Below are 20,030 nucleotides of genomic sequence, written 5' to 3'. Positions count from 1 at the left end.
GATTCTCACAGTTTTAACCAAATCATGGGAGGTTGTCTGCACTGACAAAGTGCTCAAGGTGTTTATTCCCTGTGCCTGGGAGGTGCTGGTGCTAAGTGTAATAGTAGTATGGCAGAGAGCCGCCCTCCCCCGCCCCCCGCCCTGAGGCCTTGGCAGCGTGGGCTTGCATTAGACCCTTGTCCTGCTAGTTTCTTTGTCTCTTTCCTTTGATAAATACTGAGATTTTTAGCCTTTCTTCACCAAGAATTCCAAGAGAACAAATTAAAGGTGACTCCAGGCAATGGGCATTACTTCTTAGGGCTCCAGCGTTCCCGGATAGCTCCCCTGTGGAGGTAGGAATCCATGGGAGCTGGACTCCTATCAGAGTGACCACAGCTGTCCCGGGTGACAAGGAAGGGAGGCATCGCCTCTGGGGACCATTCTCCTAGAAAACCAGCAGACTTTCTGTCCACTGAGCTGTCTTTCCCGGAGCTGGTTCAGGTTCCCGCCCCTTCACTGATGCTCCATTTGGCCTGGATAATGTGATAGAGAAGGTTCCCATTGCTGCAGGATGGTCTACTGGACCACCACTGTTTTAGTAGCTTTGTGCTTTTATTGTTAGATCTCAGTAATGCAGAGAATGCGTTTGACAAAATTGAACATCCATTTATGATACAACTTCTCAGCAAAGTAGAAATAGAGAGCCACTTCTTCATCTGACAAAGGACATCTCAGAAAATGAACAGCTAACCTAAGACTTAAGGCTGAAACATTGAAAGCCTTTCCCCTAAGTCTGGGAACAAGGCGAGCATCTCTGTTCTCACCACATGTGTTTATTACTGGAAGTAGTGCAGTAAAGCAGGAAAAAAATAATAAAAAGTATAACAATTGGATAGAAAGAAGTAAAGCGGTCTTTACTTTCACATAATGTGATTCTGTACTTGCAAAACACTAAGGAATCTATTTTTAAAAAGCCTCCCTCTCAAAAAAACTGCTAGAACTCGTAAATAAACTTAGGAAAGTTTAGATCCAAAGCTTATATAAAGAAATCACGAGCTATATACCATGCTCATGGATCGAAAGATAAAATCCTGCCCAAATGTCCGTTTTCCCCAAATTCATCTATAGTTCAACATGATCCCCGTCAAAAACCCAGCATGCTTTTGTGAATAAAATTAACTAGGCTATTTGAAAACTTAAGTAGAAACGCAACCTGTCTAGAAGAGGCTGACTAATTTTTCAGAAGAAGATACTGATTTTAAGACCATCGTGCAAAGCTGCACAAGCCAGGACAGTGTCACAGAGACGGACAAAGAGGTGAATGGAAGAGACGTCTGCTACAGTGGTCCCCACCACACCTGCTGCTCTGAAAACGCTGTTTTTCTTTGAAAAGCAAAGAAACCTCATAGCTGGCCGTTTTTCCATGGTGGTCATGATGCAACATCTCTCCTTCTGGCCCTCACATTTTGTATTGAGAAGCCGTGCAGTGTGCCATTGTAAGGATGTAGTATCGTTTCTGTAATCAGTCCTCAAAGGATGGACGTGTGCATAGTTTTACAATTGTAGACATTGCTGCAGTAAACAGCCTTTAATATTTATAATTGTTTCTGTAGAATAAATTACAGGTGGAACTGCTGGTGTGTAAAGATTTGAAGATTTTTAATTGTTGTAGAAATTACCAGTTTATTGCCCCAAACGTGCTGTGTCAGTTCTGACACCAGCAGGGGCCCGGCTTCCCCACATCTCATCCGACCACCTTAATTTTCAGTCTTTTCTATTTGCGTATATATGGGACAGTTTATTTTACTTTGTGTTATTTTACTTTGTATGCATTTATTTATTAATGAAGCTGATTTTTTAATCTGATTCTTTTTCTGTGATACACCTGGATATGGCCTCTTGGAGTCTTTTTTTTTTTTTTTTTTTTTTTTTTTAATTAACCTTCTCACATACTCTGAAGTTTTGAGCAAATTTACTGCCACTTGAACTTTCTGGTTATTTGAATTACAGAAAAATAGAAAAATCTTAATTCTTTCGCTTTTATTTTAACAAGTATTTCTTTAAACTACCTATGAATTAAGCACTTAATATAATTTATGAAGCTATGCATTAAAATCAAAGTTCCAGTATATACTTAATTTATACCAAAGTTCTATAATTACTTAGATAATGGTGTGGAAAATTTAAAAATAATTCTGACCAATTTTGGTATGTGATAAACTATGTAAATTTCTGTTATGTTTTCTTGTTAGGGAGTTAATTGTTTTTAGATCACAATTTATAAAAAAATAGACTCTAAGAGAAGTATAGTCATTATGCTTTTATAACTGTTTTTGTGTAATCTTAGAAAATGCAAAAAAAATACAAATCATTTTATGTATTTACCCATGTTATTCTCATAGATTGTTCATTATCTTTTATATAAAGTTTCTTAGAAAACTCATTAAAAACTAAGAATGTTTCCTGAAAATTTGAAAAATTAGTTCTGAATTTTTTTTTTTTTTTGAGTTTAAGAACTCTAGTCTTAGAGAAAGAACTAAAATGAATAGAGGTGGCTGAGATGGTTTTCGATAACAAATACTCTTTCATATAATGACTTTCTGTATTTTGGTAAAATACTTATGTAACAAAATTTAACATTTAACCATTTTCAGATGTACAGTTCAGTATACACTTGTAGTATTAGAGATTCAAATCTTGTGCAATGATCATCTAGTTCCAGACCATATTCAGTATAATGCCGTTTTGCAAAGATTTTTTTTATGCTTCTCTTGGGCTGTAGAGAAAGTCCCTTTGACCTTTTTATTTGACATTGGGACGCTGGCCTACCTGTCTAAGCCTGGCTGCTTCATCTGTAATTAGGGATAAGACCCATGACTTGCCTTGCAGCGTTATTGTGGGGATTAAAAACACCGCATTGGAAAGCTTAGAAAAACCTCAAGAACTTAGTAAGTGCTTGTTAAACGCTCAGATCTTGCTCCTCTGAGAGTTATTTTTATGGGTCACTTTTAGTTTTGTCAGAATGCATTTTACCAATGGGAATATGGTGATAAGTGTGAACCAAAATACAGATAACCCACTTGTGTATTTCTGTCCCAGTTAAGGATCGAGGTGTTGTCATTTTCTGACCTTATTAATTTGTGTTTCCGTTACGAACAGGAAGCTGACAAAAGTGTTGCGGAACTACGTGGACAATGCCGAGAAGCCGGCCATCAGTGAGCAGCTGTACAAAGCCATGAAAGCGCTGGAGTACATCTTCAAGTTTATCGTGCGCTCCCGGGTCCTGTTCAATCAGTAGGTGTCGCCTGGGCTGGCTCTCCAAGGTGCTTTTAGGAAATCCGTTCCTTCTTTCCTTTCTCTTCTCCTTTACCCTTCCTCTTTCCCTTTTGCTTTCTCTTCCTTTCTGTTTCTGTCCTTTCCTTGTTTTCTAGCATGACAGAGCAGCAATAGACAGCAGTAGTGGCGTGGGCCTGCCCCTCTCACTGTAACTGGCCCCCACTTCTCCCCAGTACAGTGGATGCAAGCCCTCAGGGGCCAGCCCTCTTCCTGAGTCAGACACATGTACGTGGGAGGAAACCATTGTCCGCTGAAAGTATCTCGAGTGCTTCAAATGTAGGGCAGGGTGTATACCAAGGGTTCTGCCGTCCTTTTCAGTATGTCTTTACATAGAAAAGAGCTCCAAAAGGACAAACATTCAGACAAACAAGCCACAACAACCATGAAAAGGGAAACCAGGTGAAATTGCCTCACTTGGGAAGACGGTGGGGCTTCCTGTGTCTTTCTCCTTCAAGCACAATCATGTTTCGTTTCCAGAGAGAAATGCCCACATCGGAAACGGCCATGTTGAGTGGACACTGTGGTTGTGGGTCAGTTCATGAACTGTTTGTGAACATGTATTAGCACGAAGTACTAGTGTATTGATGACCTCATTCGAGATCGGCAGATAGAGCTGTGCTCAAATAAGTTTCAGTCGTCCCACGATATTTAATTCTGAATGAAGAGATGTGAAAAGAAGATAGATTGCGTGTGAGGAGTTAAAGTTGACTCGCGCCGCTTGTTTCTCTTGGGCGACGGTGGCTTTGGGTGGTGTACTGTGAGTTGTGTTGGTTATTGGAGGGACGTTCTTGTTGTGAGTTCTAAACACAGAGACACAGCTCCTGAGCCCGCAGCCCTCAGAATTAGAGAGCGCGTGTCACCTTTTAAAAGCACAGCACTCTGGAAGCATAGTGGTGAAAACTGGGAAACTGAGAATTGGATCCGTGTGGGCCCAAATCAGTACCTTCCTGTTTCCTCTTCACTCGGTCTGCAGCAGCCGTCTTCTCCCGAAGGGCCAAGGGGAAAGGGACGGTCTTCATAACCCAGCCTAGAGGGAAGCGTGGTGCAGGCAGCAGGGAGGGAAAGGTGAAGGGCAATGGGCTCTGCCAGTGCCTCTCCTTACGAAGACCTTTCCCGGTCCCTGCAAAGTGACGTGTGCTTTAATCTCACTGGCCAGAAGTATGCCACGTGAGCTCCTTAGATGGAAAGGAAGTTGGAAAGGGTGTTTCGATGCGCCTGTTGTTGCTTTCAACAAATCGGAGCTCTTTGAGTAACGTAGTGAGGGAGAGCTACAGAGAGGACGGGCAGTCAGCATTCCGTTCCTCATACTTGTGACCCAGTTTCTGCTTCCTGACGGCTTGAACGGCGCTAACCCATTCTGGGTCACGAAATCCTCCTTAATTAGCCTCGTCGGAGTCTCTCTTCCCCGTGAGTTTGGGGGTCAATCTCAGAGACTCCTGGCATCGGTGTCTCTGGCTTTAAATCAGTGGAGCCCTAAGTGACCCACAGGCGTGACGCGGTCCCACCACGTTGTGCAGGAACAGGGCGAGCTGCCCAGCAGACCCTTGTCCGGGCCTGGGAAGGGCTTTGTGGTTGCCGTGCTGAGGAATGCCTTCGTTCTGCTGCTTGGCACTCACGCGCTGTTGGCATGGACCGTTTGTCCTGGACTAGCCTTCGTCCTGAAGTGGCTCTAGCAGGAGCCGGGCCTGACCCCAGGCTGAGGTTCTTGGCTGGATGACTTGTTTGTCAAACGAGCTGCGACTGTCCAGGACACAAAGTGCAGAGAGGTCAGAGCCTAGAAGCAGCAATTGTCAGAAGGCAGCACGGCTTCCTCATTCTTCCGAGGCCCTTGTCTGGGCCTGCCTGCCTCACTGACCAGATACTGGGGTGATTCTGGGGATTTGGTTGGTCAGAGTCCTCCCTCCCTCTCTCCCTCCTTCCCTGGTTCTTTCCTCCACCCTCCTCACTCCTGCCCCCTTTCTTCTTCTCCAACAAGTACTTTATGAACTTTGGAGCCCTGACTCGATCCCAGAGTGAAGGTTCATTTCTTGACTTTATTTATTTTTTTTATTCTCCAAGTGTTTCCTAAATGTGTATCTCGGCTGCCTTCTACAATTCTTGAGTGCGGGGAAGGACACGTTCCTTTCAAACCCGCGAGCACAGCTGTAGCCACGCTGTCTAGCAATGATAATATTCTTAAATTTAAATCTGTAGTCTGAAACGGCCGAGGTGTTTTAGTATCTTAGAGATTCTATGGTCGGAAGAAAACCATGACCTTAGCATCATGGACAATAGTGAGGTCTGCTTCTCTCGCTCAGCCCCACTCCCTGCTGCCTGACCCATCTCAGTGGTTCTGCATCTGTGACAGCAAAGGTGTTAGTTGTAGACGAAATAATATTCCTAGTTTGCATAGGCTGCTTAAAGAAAGAGCAGCCCTGTGTCCCACACAGAGGTCTAGGATGTTCGATCCCTAATTCGCCCTAAGCAGGCCTCATCGGGTATTTTTAGAGGTGAGGGAGAGAACTCAATAGGCTTCTCCTCATCTTAGCTGTAACACATTTACTCCCTTGGGAGAAAAACAGCTGTGCTCACAGCTAGAATTGACAGGTGTGGTTTTCGTTTTGCAGTTGGAAGAAACTTTTGAGATCTTTTTTTCCTTCTTCTTCTTCTTCTTCTTCTTTCAAAGTGGTCTGCTGTATTTTCATATGATGTAGTAGCTTTGTAAAATGCCAGGATAATGGAGGGTGATTATTCTTGCAGAGAACAAAGGGGGAAGCTTTGGAGATGAAGATATCGAAGCTTGCCATTGTGGTTGCACTATTTTTCTCACTGTGCGAATTCCTACCCTTTGTTTTGTTCAGGAGGCTCTTTTTGTTTTGAAATGAGAAATGCAGCTTTACACCTGTGACCCAAAGACATTTGGGTCGTGGGGAACCGCGGAAAGATGCCTGATGATAGTCAGGGGTACTTCTCTGCTGGTGTTTGTTTGTCTGTGTTTTCTGTGTGGGCGTATCACATTGTCTAGAAAGCCAGCCAACAGATCCATCCTGCACGAGACCTTCTGAATCTAATTATTAAGCTACTTATCGCTGTGTTGCTCTTCTGTCTGTCAGGTGCTTTGTGGAGCTTTTGCCTGTCGTCTGGGTGTTAGCTTTGTGAATCATTATTGATCAGGAATAAGTTGTTGCAGACCTGTCATTTTGCTATCATTTCCTGGGTAACGAAAATAGAATGTAGTTTATAGACAAAGATCCTGTCATTCCTTGTTAATGAATATGTATAACATTTAAGTAGAGCAAGGAATGGTGACTATGTTTTCTTCATCTATTTATCTACTGATATCCCTCTGGCTTCTTCCCTCTCATTCCTTGTTCCACCTCAAGGTGGCTCAGGCAAGCTGCTCTTCCTGCTTTATTTGATAAAACTAAGAGGGGAGACTCTAGAGACCTCCCTTTCATTACCGAAAAATGCTCCAAATCCCTTATTTCATCTTTGTTTTTGAAGGCTATTTTCACTTAATATACATTTCTAGATTGGCAGTTATTTTCCTCCTCCAGATGTTATCCTGCTCTCTTTTAGTTTCCGTCATTTCTGGTGAGAAATCTGTGCTCAGACTTATTGTTGCATCTTTGCAGGTGATGGTGTTTTTCTTGTTTTCCTAGCTGCTTTTACAATTTCTTTCGCTGTGGTTGTTAGTAGTTTTACTGTGGATTGCACAGGGATACTTTCATTTTTGTTTATCCTACGTTGGATTTTCAGAGCTTCTATTATTTTTAGATTGATGTCTTTTATTAATTCTGGAAAATCCATGGCCATTATCCATTGTTTCATTTGTTCCATTGTATTTCTCCTTTTCTTCTGACAGTTCAGTTACGTGTATATTATTAGTTCTCTTCATTGTGCCCTTCGTATCTCTAACACTGTCTTCATGTTTTTCATCTTTTCGCTTGTTTATTTTCCTGTTAATTGTCTTCCGTTTCAGTAATTCTGTCTTTTTCTGTGTCTAATCTAAATTTAATGCATATAACGAATTCTTGATTGCAGGTACTATATTTGATTTAGTTTTAGAATTTTCATTTGATTCTTTCCTGTGGATTCATTTCTCTACTAAAATTTTTCATCTTCACTTCGGTTTTTGCCCTCTCTCTATTTTTCATATTTTTGTCTATCTCTTCATGTTTTTCTCTTTATTTTAAAGGATAATAATTACATGTATTTTGACATTCTTGTTAGCTAACTACAATATCTTGATCACCTTTGAATCTGTTTCTCTTTGAATCTTTGAATCTGTTTCTTCTTTGATTCACCCATCGGTCTGTTCTTTTACTGTTTAGTAGTATGCAGGACTGTGTATATGTGAAAGTGGAAAAGCTCCAGATGATATGACCTTCTTTCAGAGACAATTCATTCTTTCCCCTTCTTGGCAGCCATCGTGGGCAACCGCCTTTCTCTACAGGGACTGCACTGAGTAAAGGCTGCATGTAGCCTTGGGAAGCCTCGGTTTATGTTTGTTTGCTCCTGGTTCTCCAGGGTTTTCAACTTACAGTCCATTGTGTAAGCTGAGGCTCTCCCCCTGGCCTTTTCCAAGCTCTTTTCATTATCATGAAGACTGATGAAAACTCTCCTGCTTTATAGAGGTTTTCATTTCTCTTTTTAGTCTCCTGACTCATCGAGTTGTAGGAATTGGCGGTTATCCTGAGGAGGTGAATGACTGCACGCTTGAAGCCTTTCAAGTGTTTGCACCCGTGTCTGCCAAATGTTGTTGCATGTCACCTACAAGCAGAAGTTCATGACTCCATAATTTTCATTGTTTGGTACGCCATTTAAGCAAACTCCTATGTGAATACCCTTTACAAAACGGATACACTCGGTTGCAATGTCCCATTTTGGACAGAATGTGTTGCTTTGCAGTGGAACTCAAATGAGTTCCTCTAGGGTAATTAATTATCGCTTAGTTTACACAATTTTCCATTGTACACAAGTTTTCAGGTATGGTATACTTTTAATTAGGCAGCAAGACAGTCTGTATTAATAAAACATCTGAGTTGCAACATTTTAAAATGCAAATACATTGCTTCTTAGTCACACAGCAACTTGAGGTAACTGCTAATAAATAATTTATAGATGAAACTTATTTATAATTAACAACATATATTTGCATACATGTAACCAATGCGTGCCTTTCTTATTATCCATTTATTTAGCATGTTCCCCTTCTTGAAAGTTTTCCTGTCAGGACCAATTCTGTGATGAATGAATTTGATTACCACCATTACTCTGAACTGATGTAATTATGAGTTTACTATTATGTCATTTTCAAATGGTTATAAGATTATGTTAAATTGAGGCCATTTAGTGTCTCTGTCAATTATGTGACCTTATGTGTTCCGGCAGGAAAAACACCAAAATGTTAGTGGTGTAATCTCTTTGGGGTGGAATTGAAGCTGAATTTCTCCATCCTTCCTTCTTTTCTTCCTGCCTTTCTGTTTCCCTTTCTTTCCATACTTTTCTGTGTATGGAATGTATTCTGTTACAGTGGAGACAATACACACGACGGGTAAACTTGAGCTTCTTTCATGTGAAGGCATGACCCCAGAGCTGAGTGGTCCCCGGCAACCTGATTTCCAAACCCCTCCCATGTTTTCGTGGATGCTGGAAACGTCCACTGACATTACAACTCGTCAGCCAGACAGTACCTCGAATAGCTGAAGCTGCAGGAGCAGAAAGTGGCGAGGTGCTGTCTGCTGGGCCCACAGTTTCCTGTGTTCCTCTGCAGACTATACGAGAACAAGGGAGAGGCCGACTTCATGGGATCCTTGCTGCAGCTGTTCCAGTCCATCAGCGACATGATGACCAGTGTGTCGGACCAGACGGTCCGGGTGAAGGTAGGCCCTGGTTTCCCGGCACCGGCCACTGTCAAGGCCGCCTGTGAGAGGCAGGATGCCCTGGGGGCTGAGAGAAGTGGGCTCTCCATCCCGCGATGCCTGAACTTGAGCAGAAGGCCCACGATTGGCTTTTGCAGTGAATGCGCTCATGCTCCGCATGTAAGCGAGTTGCTTTCTCCGTCCTCTGTAGGTGCTCTGCAATCCTGTCATTGCTATGTCTTCCGTCCTCTGCAAGGAGAGGTTCTGAATTTACCTGATGTAAATAGGAGGCAGCTGAGGAGAACGATGCTGTGGGTATTTAGGACCTGAGCAGATGTGGGAGGCGGGGGCGTCGCTGCCCCAGGCATCAGCCAGGCCTCAGTCTGTGCCGAGCAAGTGGTGTCACATCCTTATCTTTTCGTGCATCTTCTGCCTGCAGCAGGGCCAGGGGTCCAGGTTCCTACTCTTTTCAGCACCTTGATTACCTGTTCTCACCCTGCTGCCCATTAGAAGAAAGCTGCCTTCATCTGCACGGGGTCTGAGTGTTCTTCATACCGTCCTGGTGTGGGGGTGCCAGCGGCCCACGGAGCAGCCCCAGGACCCGCACGCTCAGGCGTGCCTGTTCTGGTGATTTCCGTGGGGCTGACTTATTGCAGAAGGAGCTGTGCAATTTGCACTTTGCTACCTCTGCTAATTCCTTCCAGGAGAAGAATCTTCCAAATGATTAGCTGGGAGCTTTCACTCGGCTGCTCACTGTAGCCACCTCTGTTCTTACTTCCTCTTTTAATGTTCTTTTGGTGTATAATTTCAGAAAACATCTTTATGGCTATTGTCTTACAAATGTTGTGGGGACGTGATTTCCCAGCTTTAACACTTATCATTTGGTCTGGAATGAAGATGCCTCTCTGCTCAGATGCGTCTCAGGGTTGCTGTGACCAGAGAAGCAGCCTAGCTAAATATGAATCAAGTCCTCACGTCCCTTTTCACCTCCAAGGTGTTGGAGCTGCCTGGCAGAGCTGTTGGGTTCTTCAATATAATTCCCCGTTCTGTATAGGAATGTGTTGTAAAGACCTGGTGCTCTTTAGGCAGTAGCTATGTGGTAGGCATATTATCGTTTTAGGTGAACTATTTTGGGAACGCGATGTTGCCTCGAGCTCCCTTATTGTTCTAAGGTTAAAATTAGCAATGTGCTCTGGACAGTTACTACTAAATCCTGTGACATTTTAGGGAAACGGACGTGGGAAGTGTAAGAATAGATAAAAATTACAGGAAGTTTGGAGCCCAGAAGTGGCGAGATTCTAAATACGGTCTTACAGTACTAAATTTGATCAGGCCTGGCTTCTGTCTGCCTCCTCCCTCTGATGTCAGATCCCTTAGTGACTGGAGACTTGGGTGGTTTATTATCAGACACGAGTGAATTCAGTGACGTCCGTGCCTCGATGTGAACCTTCCATCTGCAAGACAGGTGACTTCATTTTATTTGCAACGTTGCCTCCTTGTTGCTAATTTTGTATTTGGTTTTTTCACGGTAAGTAAGTGTTCTCTCAGCATCTGAGCTTCCAGGATGCCATCCTGAGACCCTGGTTTTTGTGTTGCTTTAACTCTTTAAGTTCTGCTCTGTGGAAATGGAACACGATTGTGAATCAGCTTACATGGAGAACGTGTGCAAAGACTGGCATTTCTTAGGGCTTACACGTTGCTTCCGCAAGCGTGGCCCTTGTTAGCTCTTTTGATTTTCGAGATGATCTGTACGCACCATTTATGGCAAAGGGGGCAGAAGGCTCTGGTGCCTTCTTGGTGGTGTTGGGGGTGGCGTGTGGGGGTAGGGGTGGGGGTGGAGGTGGCTGCTGTGTCCCAGAGAGCCCTCACCCTACAGTTACCTTCTCAGAACAGATGCCACGACGCGACGCACGTCCCCCTTGCAGGGTGGAGCCAGCCACCGCAGTTTACGCCTCAAAGAAGTACGAGGCAAGAGGAGTTTCAGATCATGTTACAATGAACCCCAGGACAACCCTGGCGCCAAACGAGAGTTTGCAGCACCGTTGCTTTCCCTGTGACTTTCAACAACATTCTCAGCAAAGTCATTTCATTTAAGTGAGCAAACACAAAATGGGAGACCGATTGCTTGGGTAGTTTTTGTTTGTTTGGACGGGGGTGGGGGGCGCTGCAGGGCCTAGGTGGCAGTTCCATCATTCTCGCCTCTGCCGGGTCCTCAGGTCGCCTCCCTTCTAGACTCCGGCTCTGGGCATCTGGGCCTTTCTGGAGACAGACTCCCCAACCTGCTGCTTTCCTGTCCCCCCTTCGTGCTCCCAACCTCAGGGCTGCCACCACATTCTTAAAAGCATTTTTTTATTATGGGAAATAACATGAAAATAGACTGTCTGAACCATTTTAAGTGGCGTTAAATACATTCACATTGGTGTGCGACCGTCCTCACCATCCACCTCAGAACTTGTCATCCACCCAAGCTGCAAGTCCCCACCCTCCGACTCTGTGTCTATGAAATCACCTCTGCTGGGGTCGTCATATAAATGGAATCATACGGCAATTATACTTTTGCAACTGGCTTAATTCACTTGTCTGACGCCTCCAAGGCTCACCATGTAGTCGCCTGTGTCAGGACTTTCTTCCTTTTTCAGACCGATGAGCGTTCCATCCTGTGCTGTAGCACGCACCGGCGCTGGGGGTGTTTCCACCTTGCGGCTCTTGTGGATAATGCTGCTGTGAACGTTTGTGTATAAATAATGTTCAAGTCCTTGCTTTTACTTCCTTTGGGTGTACACCAGAAGTGGCTTTACCAGCTCACATGGTAAGATTCTGTGTTTCATCTTTTGAGGAATTACTATACAGTTTTCCAGAGCAACTGTACCATTTTACTAAAAAAATTGTCTTTTAAATTCCTTGTCGAGTTTACCTTAGCAGCTATTTCTGGCAGCTTCTCAAGCTTCAGGTTTATTGCCCACCCCACCCCACATTTAGCAAGTGATACTGGTCTGTCTGCTTTACTGAAAGGATCCTCTGAGATCTGTCCGACATCACCTTTTCTTTCTCCCGTCTGGAGAGAAGTCCATCTTATAGCCTTGAACTACCCTTCCACCTGCACTCAGGTCTTACCCACCCCTCCCTCTCGGGCCCCGAGTAACACTTCTTTCCTGTCCGTCTGGGATTCTGGCTTCACATCAGATGGTCCCCCTCACTTTGCCCACAACCAGGCCCAGACCTTCTCAGCACTCGTGAAATACTTTGGGGATCCTTCTTTGCCATTGTGTTGTTCTCTGCCCTTTACACCCCGTAACCTTTGGTCCTCGTCTCTGCTGGACCCCATGTGATCACTGCCTGGCTCTCCCCCGAATGACCCAGTGGAACCATAGGCGTGGCTTCTCCAGAGCCACACTTGGTCCTGCTCTTCCCTTCGCTCACCTTGGCCATGAGGTCCTGTGAGTGCAGGTCTTCAGCTACTGCTGGACTTAATGCAAACAATCCCACCTCCACGCCCTACACCCTCAGTGGGGGGCCTGCCCTTTCTTCTCTCCTGACTTGATTTCACTGTTTTCGTAAAACTCACATCTGGTGCCGGCCTTGTTTTTCTCAGAAAGCTGTGACATTCTTCAAGTCCCTGGACAAATGGGTCAGATTCCAGTTCAGAAATCTTCATTGTGACCCAACCAACTCTTGTCACCTGTAGTTCTTAGAGACGCAAGTAGAGTACCTTCCCCAGGGAACACAGACTCCTGGATGTTGGCAAGCATCCTGAAAATCAGTTCCCCAAACCAAAGGCTGATAGAAAGAGTGTGAGCTCCAAGTGCTAGAATAGCAAAAACTGGTATTTACTAATCGCCTACTGGTTTAACTACTTTATCAGCTTATTTTGATCCTTACAATAACCCTATTAAATAGGTACTGTCATTGGTTTCAGAGGAAGACTCCTAGAGATAGTCATTAACTTGCCCAATGCCACACAGCTGGGATCGGTCAGAGTGATGATTTCAGCCTAGGATGGCAGGTTCCGGGACCCCACTCTTTCCCTTTCAGCTCCCCAGAGAGCTGCTAAACACGAGCCGTCCTGTGGTGATTAGGGGTGGGACCCATGCTTACCATGTACATTGAGGGACAGGATGCTTTGGGCTGCAAAGACGTAAACATCTTTCCTTGGAGAGCTTTCCATCTAACTGGGTGTATTCCATGTTCACTTGTAAAGCAATTATAACAGAAAACTTGGACGTGTGTCTAAAGTGGGAGTAAAGGGAGATGGTGGGGCTCGTCAGGAAGGCTTCCTGGGGGTCGGGATCTTGGGGATGGCCCCACTGTTGGCAGTCGGTGGTTCTGTTTCTTCATCACTCATTACCTACCATTAGTGGTCAAGATTCGGGGCATTTGGGGCTTTGCAATTAGACTTATCACAGGCAGAACTGTCATTGAGTTCCACGAATAGTACTGGCAACTCTGGGATGATCCTGGAAAAGACTGTCCTGTGACTTAAGCATAGTCTGCTCTTCTATCTGGGGCTGAGAATTGCAGAGCTCTGTAGGCGGAAACTGACCACGACCCACCGTTAAGAGAGAGACTCTTGGTGGGCGTGGGCGTGGGCGTGGGCGTGTTGTGTACGTGACACTCAATAATGTTTCATGAAAACGCACTTACCTTTCTTTGTTCCATGTGACACACTCTGGCATTTTCTGTTCTGTTCTAGTACCCGTTAGTCTATTCTGAACGAATATATTTCACGAAAAAAGGAAGTGCTGGTTGACAGGCACTAAATTTATTTCCTGAGTGACGAATGTGTCCCCACCCTCATTTGAAAAGCACTGTTCTTCTCAGGTGCTTCACATTTCTTCCACGGACTCCCCTGTTCAGTTCTGTAGGAACATAGTGGTTTTCTTCCATCGTCTTGTAAAGGAGCAGGCCCCTGATGCTCTGTGAGTTTCCCTACGGCTATGTGCACCTGACTGAGGGGAAGAGTCACTGAATTCGAGGTCCCCCCGCCCTCAGCTGAGGCTGGCACACAGATGCCTGACACTGTCTTCCTTCCCGGGGCTATCCCTGGGGTGCAGGCTCCCCTGTCTGTTGCAGTTCACACCATCTTGGGGTGCCATTTCTGTTTTGTCTTCACTGGAAGGAACTGTGTTGGAAATAAGCTATATCAAAATCACCATCAACACAGTGGTTGCTGGCTGAGTTTTGCCCACCAAGAAGCACAGCTTTCATTTCCTTAAAAATAATATCCTGACTTGAAATGAATTATACTTAGTTGCCTTATATCTTATCCAAAATTCTTCCTTATCAGTTTTTGTTGCTTTGGGGCTATTTCTAAGCTATCATCTGGGGTCCACGTGACCTCGCACAAATTTGTAAGATTAGAATTTCTTTTGTCCTCAGGAAAAAGTGCCTGAATGTGTTAGGGATGATGGAAATAAGGATCAGAAATAATATAATTTCCTGGCAGATGAGGAAATCAGGTTTCCCAGGTAACTTTTGACCTGCGCATAGCCTCATTTACTGGAATAGCAGCTCCCAGCTCCTCTCCAGGGCCCTGGTGTGAAATTCCCACCTCAGGTGCCAAGTTCCCGATTTCTATAAACAAAGCAGGCATTTCTTGTGTGCTTATCCCTCAGTTTTAAATGCAGTAGGAGATCTTGTTAGACAAGTGAAAATACCCAAAAGTGAATTAAGAAAAATAAGCATCACTTATCTCACTTCCCATCTTCCCATAGGTTACATGGTTAGCGTTTTGTCTTTAAAATTGTGTGCTTTTTCTCCGTAGGGGCATCCTATAAATCTGTATGATATATAGATGTATGATAACTATGTTCGTATCGATTCACATATATATGTACGTGTATATATATACACATACTTTTCCAACTTCCATTGTTCCACATTTATTTTCCTACGTCCCTTAGCATTTTTGAAGGACATATTTTTTAAGGTCACACATTACCTCATCATTGTATCATAACTTGTTTAATCAATTTGGTGTTTCAGGACATTTAGATTGTTTCTCGTTTTCATTTCCAGAAACAGTGCTCTAATAAGTCTCCTTGGCTGACCCCCTCTCTCTGGCAGAAACCTTGTTCCATCTGTTTGCCGCGAGGCATCCAGATTTCCACATGTTCCGAAGTCCAGTGAAAGTCGTGACCAGACTGGTTAGGACTTGCCCCCTGGACGAGTGCCCTCTGTGCTCCTTTCTTCTGGGCTGCGCTGTTGAATGTGATCCCCGGCCATGGTTTTCCACGGGGCTCTCGTTGTGTCTGTGACTCCATTTCATTGCACACTTTGTGGGACTGAGTGACTTGACTGACGGTTCTGTAGCCAGATGGGGAGCTGTGGAATCCCCAGAAGCGACCTGCTGATGTATCCTGAGCTTCTCTTGGCATGGGACTGGTGGCCGCATCAGGTAAGGAGATGAAAGTTCTGCCAAATCCAACTCCATCAGCCTGGAATCGTCTGGGCCCTGAAGAAAGCAGTCAGTGAGATGGGGCCGTCTTAGACCAGCACAAAGTTTAAAGAAATTGGGAGCATTTGAGCCAGAAAAGTATACTAAGAGCAAGCAATCAAATAAAATCTTTTCTTCCTTTCTTTCTTTCTTTTTGAGGTTTGGGGGCTGTTGTTGATTGTGTTAATTGACCCAGGAATGCCAAAGACACCAGTCAGGCCTTTGCTTTCAAGTCTTCCATCATTCATGTGGACAAGTACGAGACGTTTTGGATGGCGAGCTTCAGGTTATGTTATCCATGTGGGGGGAAGACTTGTCAAACCAGACTATCTGGCAGCTCAAGAGAAGCCAGCCATGAAGGAAATGGCTGCAGCTGATTGAGAATCCATCTTCAGGAGGCCAGTCCTTCTGGCAAGTTCTGCTGACCCAGAGAGGAGACGGAGGGCCCCGAGTCCAGGAGTGCAAGGACCAAGCCCCTTGGAAGGGATCTTGTTCTCCTAGGACTGCTGTAACAAAACCCTCAGGCTTGGTAGCTTTTTAGAGAAGTTTTCTCTCTCGCAGTTCCTTCTGGGTGCTTGGCTTATAGTCAGCTCGGGCTGCTATCACAGCACACTCCAGACTGGGTGGCTTATAAACAACAGAAATTTATTTCTCACGGTCTGGAACCTGGAAGTTCAAGATCAGGGTGCCAGCATGCTTGGTTCTGGTGCGGAATCTCTTCTGGTTTGTAGATGGCCACCTTCCCATGTCAGCCTCACTGGCAGGGAACAGACAGAAAGCACGCTCTCATGTTCCTTATAGAGGCACGGCTCCTACTGCCGCGTGAGAGTCCTCGTCTAACCCTGGTCACCTCCCCGAGGCCACACCTCCTGACACCACATTGCGGGGTCAGCCTTCAGCATGAACTCGAGGGGACCGTGTTTAGTTCACAGCAGTGCTCTAACACACAGCCTGTCGTGTGCGTGTGCCTTTCTCTTAGTCTGCCAGCCGTCCTTGGCTCGTAGACTTCACCTCTGTCTCTGCTTCCATCTTTACCTGATGTCCGCCTGCGTGTCTGTCTCTCCTCTTCTTATAAGGACACTAGCCGTGCTGCCCCTAGAGCCCACTCCACTGCAGTGTGACGTCATGTGAACTGATTCCATCTTTAAAGACTCCATTTCCATATAAGGACGCTCATTCACCGGTGCTGGGGGGAGGACTGGAACATACCTTTTTCTGGGACACAATTCAACCTGCACTGAAAATCAGTGTGGACGTCCACGGGGATGTCCAAGCACCCAGGCCAGTGGCTGGAGAAGGGCTAGAGAGAAGGCCGGCCTGCGCCAGCCAAGTGCACAGGCCAGCCCGGCTTGTGGGCTGGCGGCTGCAGACCTGCGCTTCTCAGCCCTCAGTGTGTGCGCAAGGCATTTCGGGACCAGGGGGGTTGGGGAGAGTTTTGGGTTCAAGGAGGATTTAGGGAAAGAAAGCATGAGGTGGGGGAAGTTCCAGGAGTGTATTTGCTGCTTTCAGGAAATGACAGGCTCACTGGTGGTTAACAGAGTGGGCGGTGACACAGTGGGAACTATAGGGTGAGGCTGGAGAGACAGGTCTGGGCACAGTGGGCGGAGCCTGGGGGCTGGTTCAAGGTTGTGGAAGCCCCCGGTGAGGACTCGGTTGATGAGAGTTGGCTTTTCAAGGTGTCATTTCGGCTGCTGTGTCGGGGTGGATGGGGGAGGCTGAGAGAGGAGGCAGTGGCGTGAAAGGCTGTCGTATCATCTTGCTGTGTGAGCGACCATGGGACACCCGGCTTGAGTGGCTCCCCGCCTCCACGCCAACGCCATTTGGGCTGAGGGTTCTTGGTGGTGGGGACTGGCTTGTGCACTGTAGGGTGTTTAGCAGAATCCCCGCCCTCCACACACCAGATGTCATTCTTAATGTGACAACCAGAAATGTCCCCAGCTATTGCCACGTGTCCCCTCGGGTGGGGGTGGGGAGCAACACTGCCCCGTTGAGAGCCAGTGGGCTGCATTATTGTGAAGAGTTTTGAGGTGATGGAGACTTGCTGGGATAATTTACCGGCTGTGGTGGTGGGTCTGATGTGGGCGGTGAGGAAGAGGAAAGGAGCGGTCCCGATCACCTCCCGAATCTTTGGCTGAAGCAACTGCAAGATGGACACATCTTAAGAAGTGGGTGGAGAGTGTAGACTGTGTAGACATCCACGGCGGGCGTCTCCCGAGACGCTGCGTGAGCGTGGTCTCTTCCTGGGACCTGCTATTATTACAGTAACTCCGCCTCGCGCCGTCTTAAGAAAACTGACCCTGTGCGGCTGCTCGGTGCTGGTACGTCCCCATTTACTACCTGTTGCACCCTCCGGATCTCCTGTTCCTGTGTTTCTAACTGCATGGACCGGGCTCTCATTTTCTTGTTCTCTGCTCCTTGCCCGGTGTCGCCTTAGTGGTGCTGCTGGCTGACTGGCTGTTGGTTTTGGTGCAGATGTAGCGTGCACTGCTATTGTAAACTTGGTTACATAATGCAGTGGAAATACCAAACCCAGACTCCCATACGGTTTGGAGAGAACTCATCTGCTGCTTTTGTCCAGATGGATTGTGGAGCAGGAAATAATCCTGATCCCTTCTATTTGTGCGGCACTCTCATTCCTGAAAGCCTTTTGATGCTTGTTATCTCTTGTGATCCTTCCAGGGCCACCATGGTGTCTGTGAAAAGTAATAATGAAAAAGCTTTCCAAAGGGATGGGCAGAGAACATAATCATGTAAAGGCTATGCGTTTTAGTAGCTGAGGCGTGGGTGGACACATGTATACCCCTCGTCCACTGGCTTTTCTCTGGGATCTTAAAACTGCAGCTGTCCCAGGGAGCCTCCTCAGAGAGATTTTGCTCTAGGAAAGATGAGGAGCTTTCAAACAGGGTCAAAAACAGTCTGACCAGTCTAAACAGGGTCTTCTCAAGTGAACTGAAGGTAGAGAGTCTGCAAAAGCTTACGTGCATCTCACTCGTGCAATTCACAAATGCATTTGCTGTAGGTTTTTGTAGTTTTGGTTTATATTTTGAGTTTCTGTGGATTGAAGCCTCTTTTGATTGTAAGTGGCATAAACCTCTAATAAACTCTAAATAAATGGAAAGATATTCCAGTTTATGGAGAAGAAGACTCAATATTGTTAAGATGTCCGTTCTTTCCAACTTGATCTAGAGATTCAATGCCATCTAAATAAAAATCCCAGCAAGTTACTTTGGGGATATTGACAAGTTGATTCTGAAGCTTATTCGAAGAGACAGAAGACCCAGAAGAGTCAGCACAATCTGGATGGAGATCAAAGTCAGGGGACTGATGCTGCGTGATGTCAGGTCTTACTATAAAGCTATCATAATCTAATTGCATAAAACCAACTCAAATTAGGTTCCAAAAGAAGGAAATAATTGATTCATGTAGTTGGGCAGTCCAAGGCTTTAGATGGGCATGACTCTTTGCAGGGGCTGAAAGGTTTCCTCACTCTTGGCTCACTTTCTTCTGTCCATTTCAAGGAAAATGGCCACCAGTAGTCAGAGGCTTGTAGTTTTCTTACTGTTTATAATCCCAGAGGACAAGGAGTAGTCACTGCCTGTCTCTTCAAGGCCATGACAGTCCTCAGAAAGAACCCTCCCTGACTTTCCTGTAAAGGAGGGAGACCATCCCTGAAAGGAAAAGACTCAAGGAAATTGGAAAGAGAAGTTGAGTCTTCTCTTGAGTGGAGAGAGAGGGCTGGCAGCTGCCAATAGGAGGCCTGACATGACATCTGTGCACGTAGCTGAAGCCAGTGCAACTCTGTGACTTTGTGAAATGAATGTTGCAGCTGTCCCCTGGCCCTGTCTGCTGGGCTGATGGAATGGGTAGTTAAAACCTTCGTTTAGGACTGGTTTCCCGCCCCCGCGCCAAGCAGCCCAAGCTGGGGCCCGAGAGGAGACCAGAACTTAAGTATTTTGTACTGACACACTTCACACTTGTCGGCGGGTGCTGTAGCATTCACAACTGCGCAAAAGGAATATTTCATATGTGAGCATCATATACTTGTATCGAATAATTACAGAATTTCATTAAAACCATTTTGCAAACTTTTATGGTGGAATCAATTATGTTGGGGTATGTATTGATGAAGTCATGGACTTGATGTGAAGTCAGATTTCAAAAGCACTCGAGCAGCCAGCACTGGGGAATCAGGGAACTGGGGAGTGGGAGAGTCACATCCAGAGGTGTTGTTAGGAATTTACCCAGGAACAGAGTGGAGTGGTCCTGTGAGGGCAGCCGGCGCCTGGCTTTCCATTCTTTAGCCCATTGCTTTTCCCATGATACCCCAAGGCAGGTATTCCGTTTATACATTGCACTGGTGTTATTTGGAGTCTTGTGCCAGGCAATATAATTTTGATGAGGAGCTGAATAGCATTAGTCTCTGTGAACTGTGAATGTGA

The 20,030-nt window shown here is 45.6% G+C and overlaps 1 protein-coding gene across 2 annotated transcripts in view; it reads left to right on the top strand.

Annotated features, from left to right (window-relative positions):
- Window positions 1–20,030, top strand: part of DOCK1 (dedicator of cytokinesis 1) — a 455,780-nt gene that overhangs the window by 103,936 nt on the left and 331,814 nt on the right. For both annotated transcript variants that reach the window (XM_033130588.1, XM_033130587.1), the window contains exons 22-23: window positions 3,139–3,273; window positions 9,071–9,179. In XM_033130588.1, coding sequence (XP_032986479.1) covers window positions 3,139–3,273; window positions 9,071–9,179 — 244 coding nt within the window. The remainder of the gene's footprint in view (window positions 1–3,138; window positions 3,274–9,070; window positions 9,180–20,030) is intronic.

This window comes from Rhinolophus ferrumequinum, chromosome 16, assembly GCF_004115265.2.
Source record: "Rhinolophus ferrumequinum isolate MPI-CBG mRhiFer1 chromosome 16, mRhiFer1_v1.p, whole genome shotgun sequence".
Classification (NCBI taxonomy): domain Eukaryota; kingdom Metazoa; phylum Chordata; class Mammalia; order Chiroptera; family Rhinolophidae; genus Rhinolophus; species Rhinolophus ferrumequinum.
Note: the sequence above shows the minus strand (reverse complement) of the source record. Positions and strands in the feature narration are given on the sequence as shown.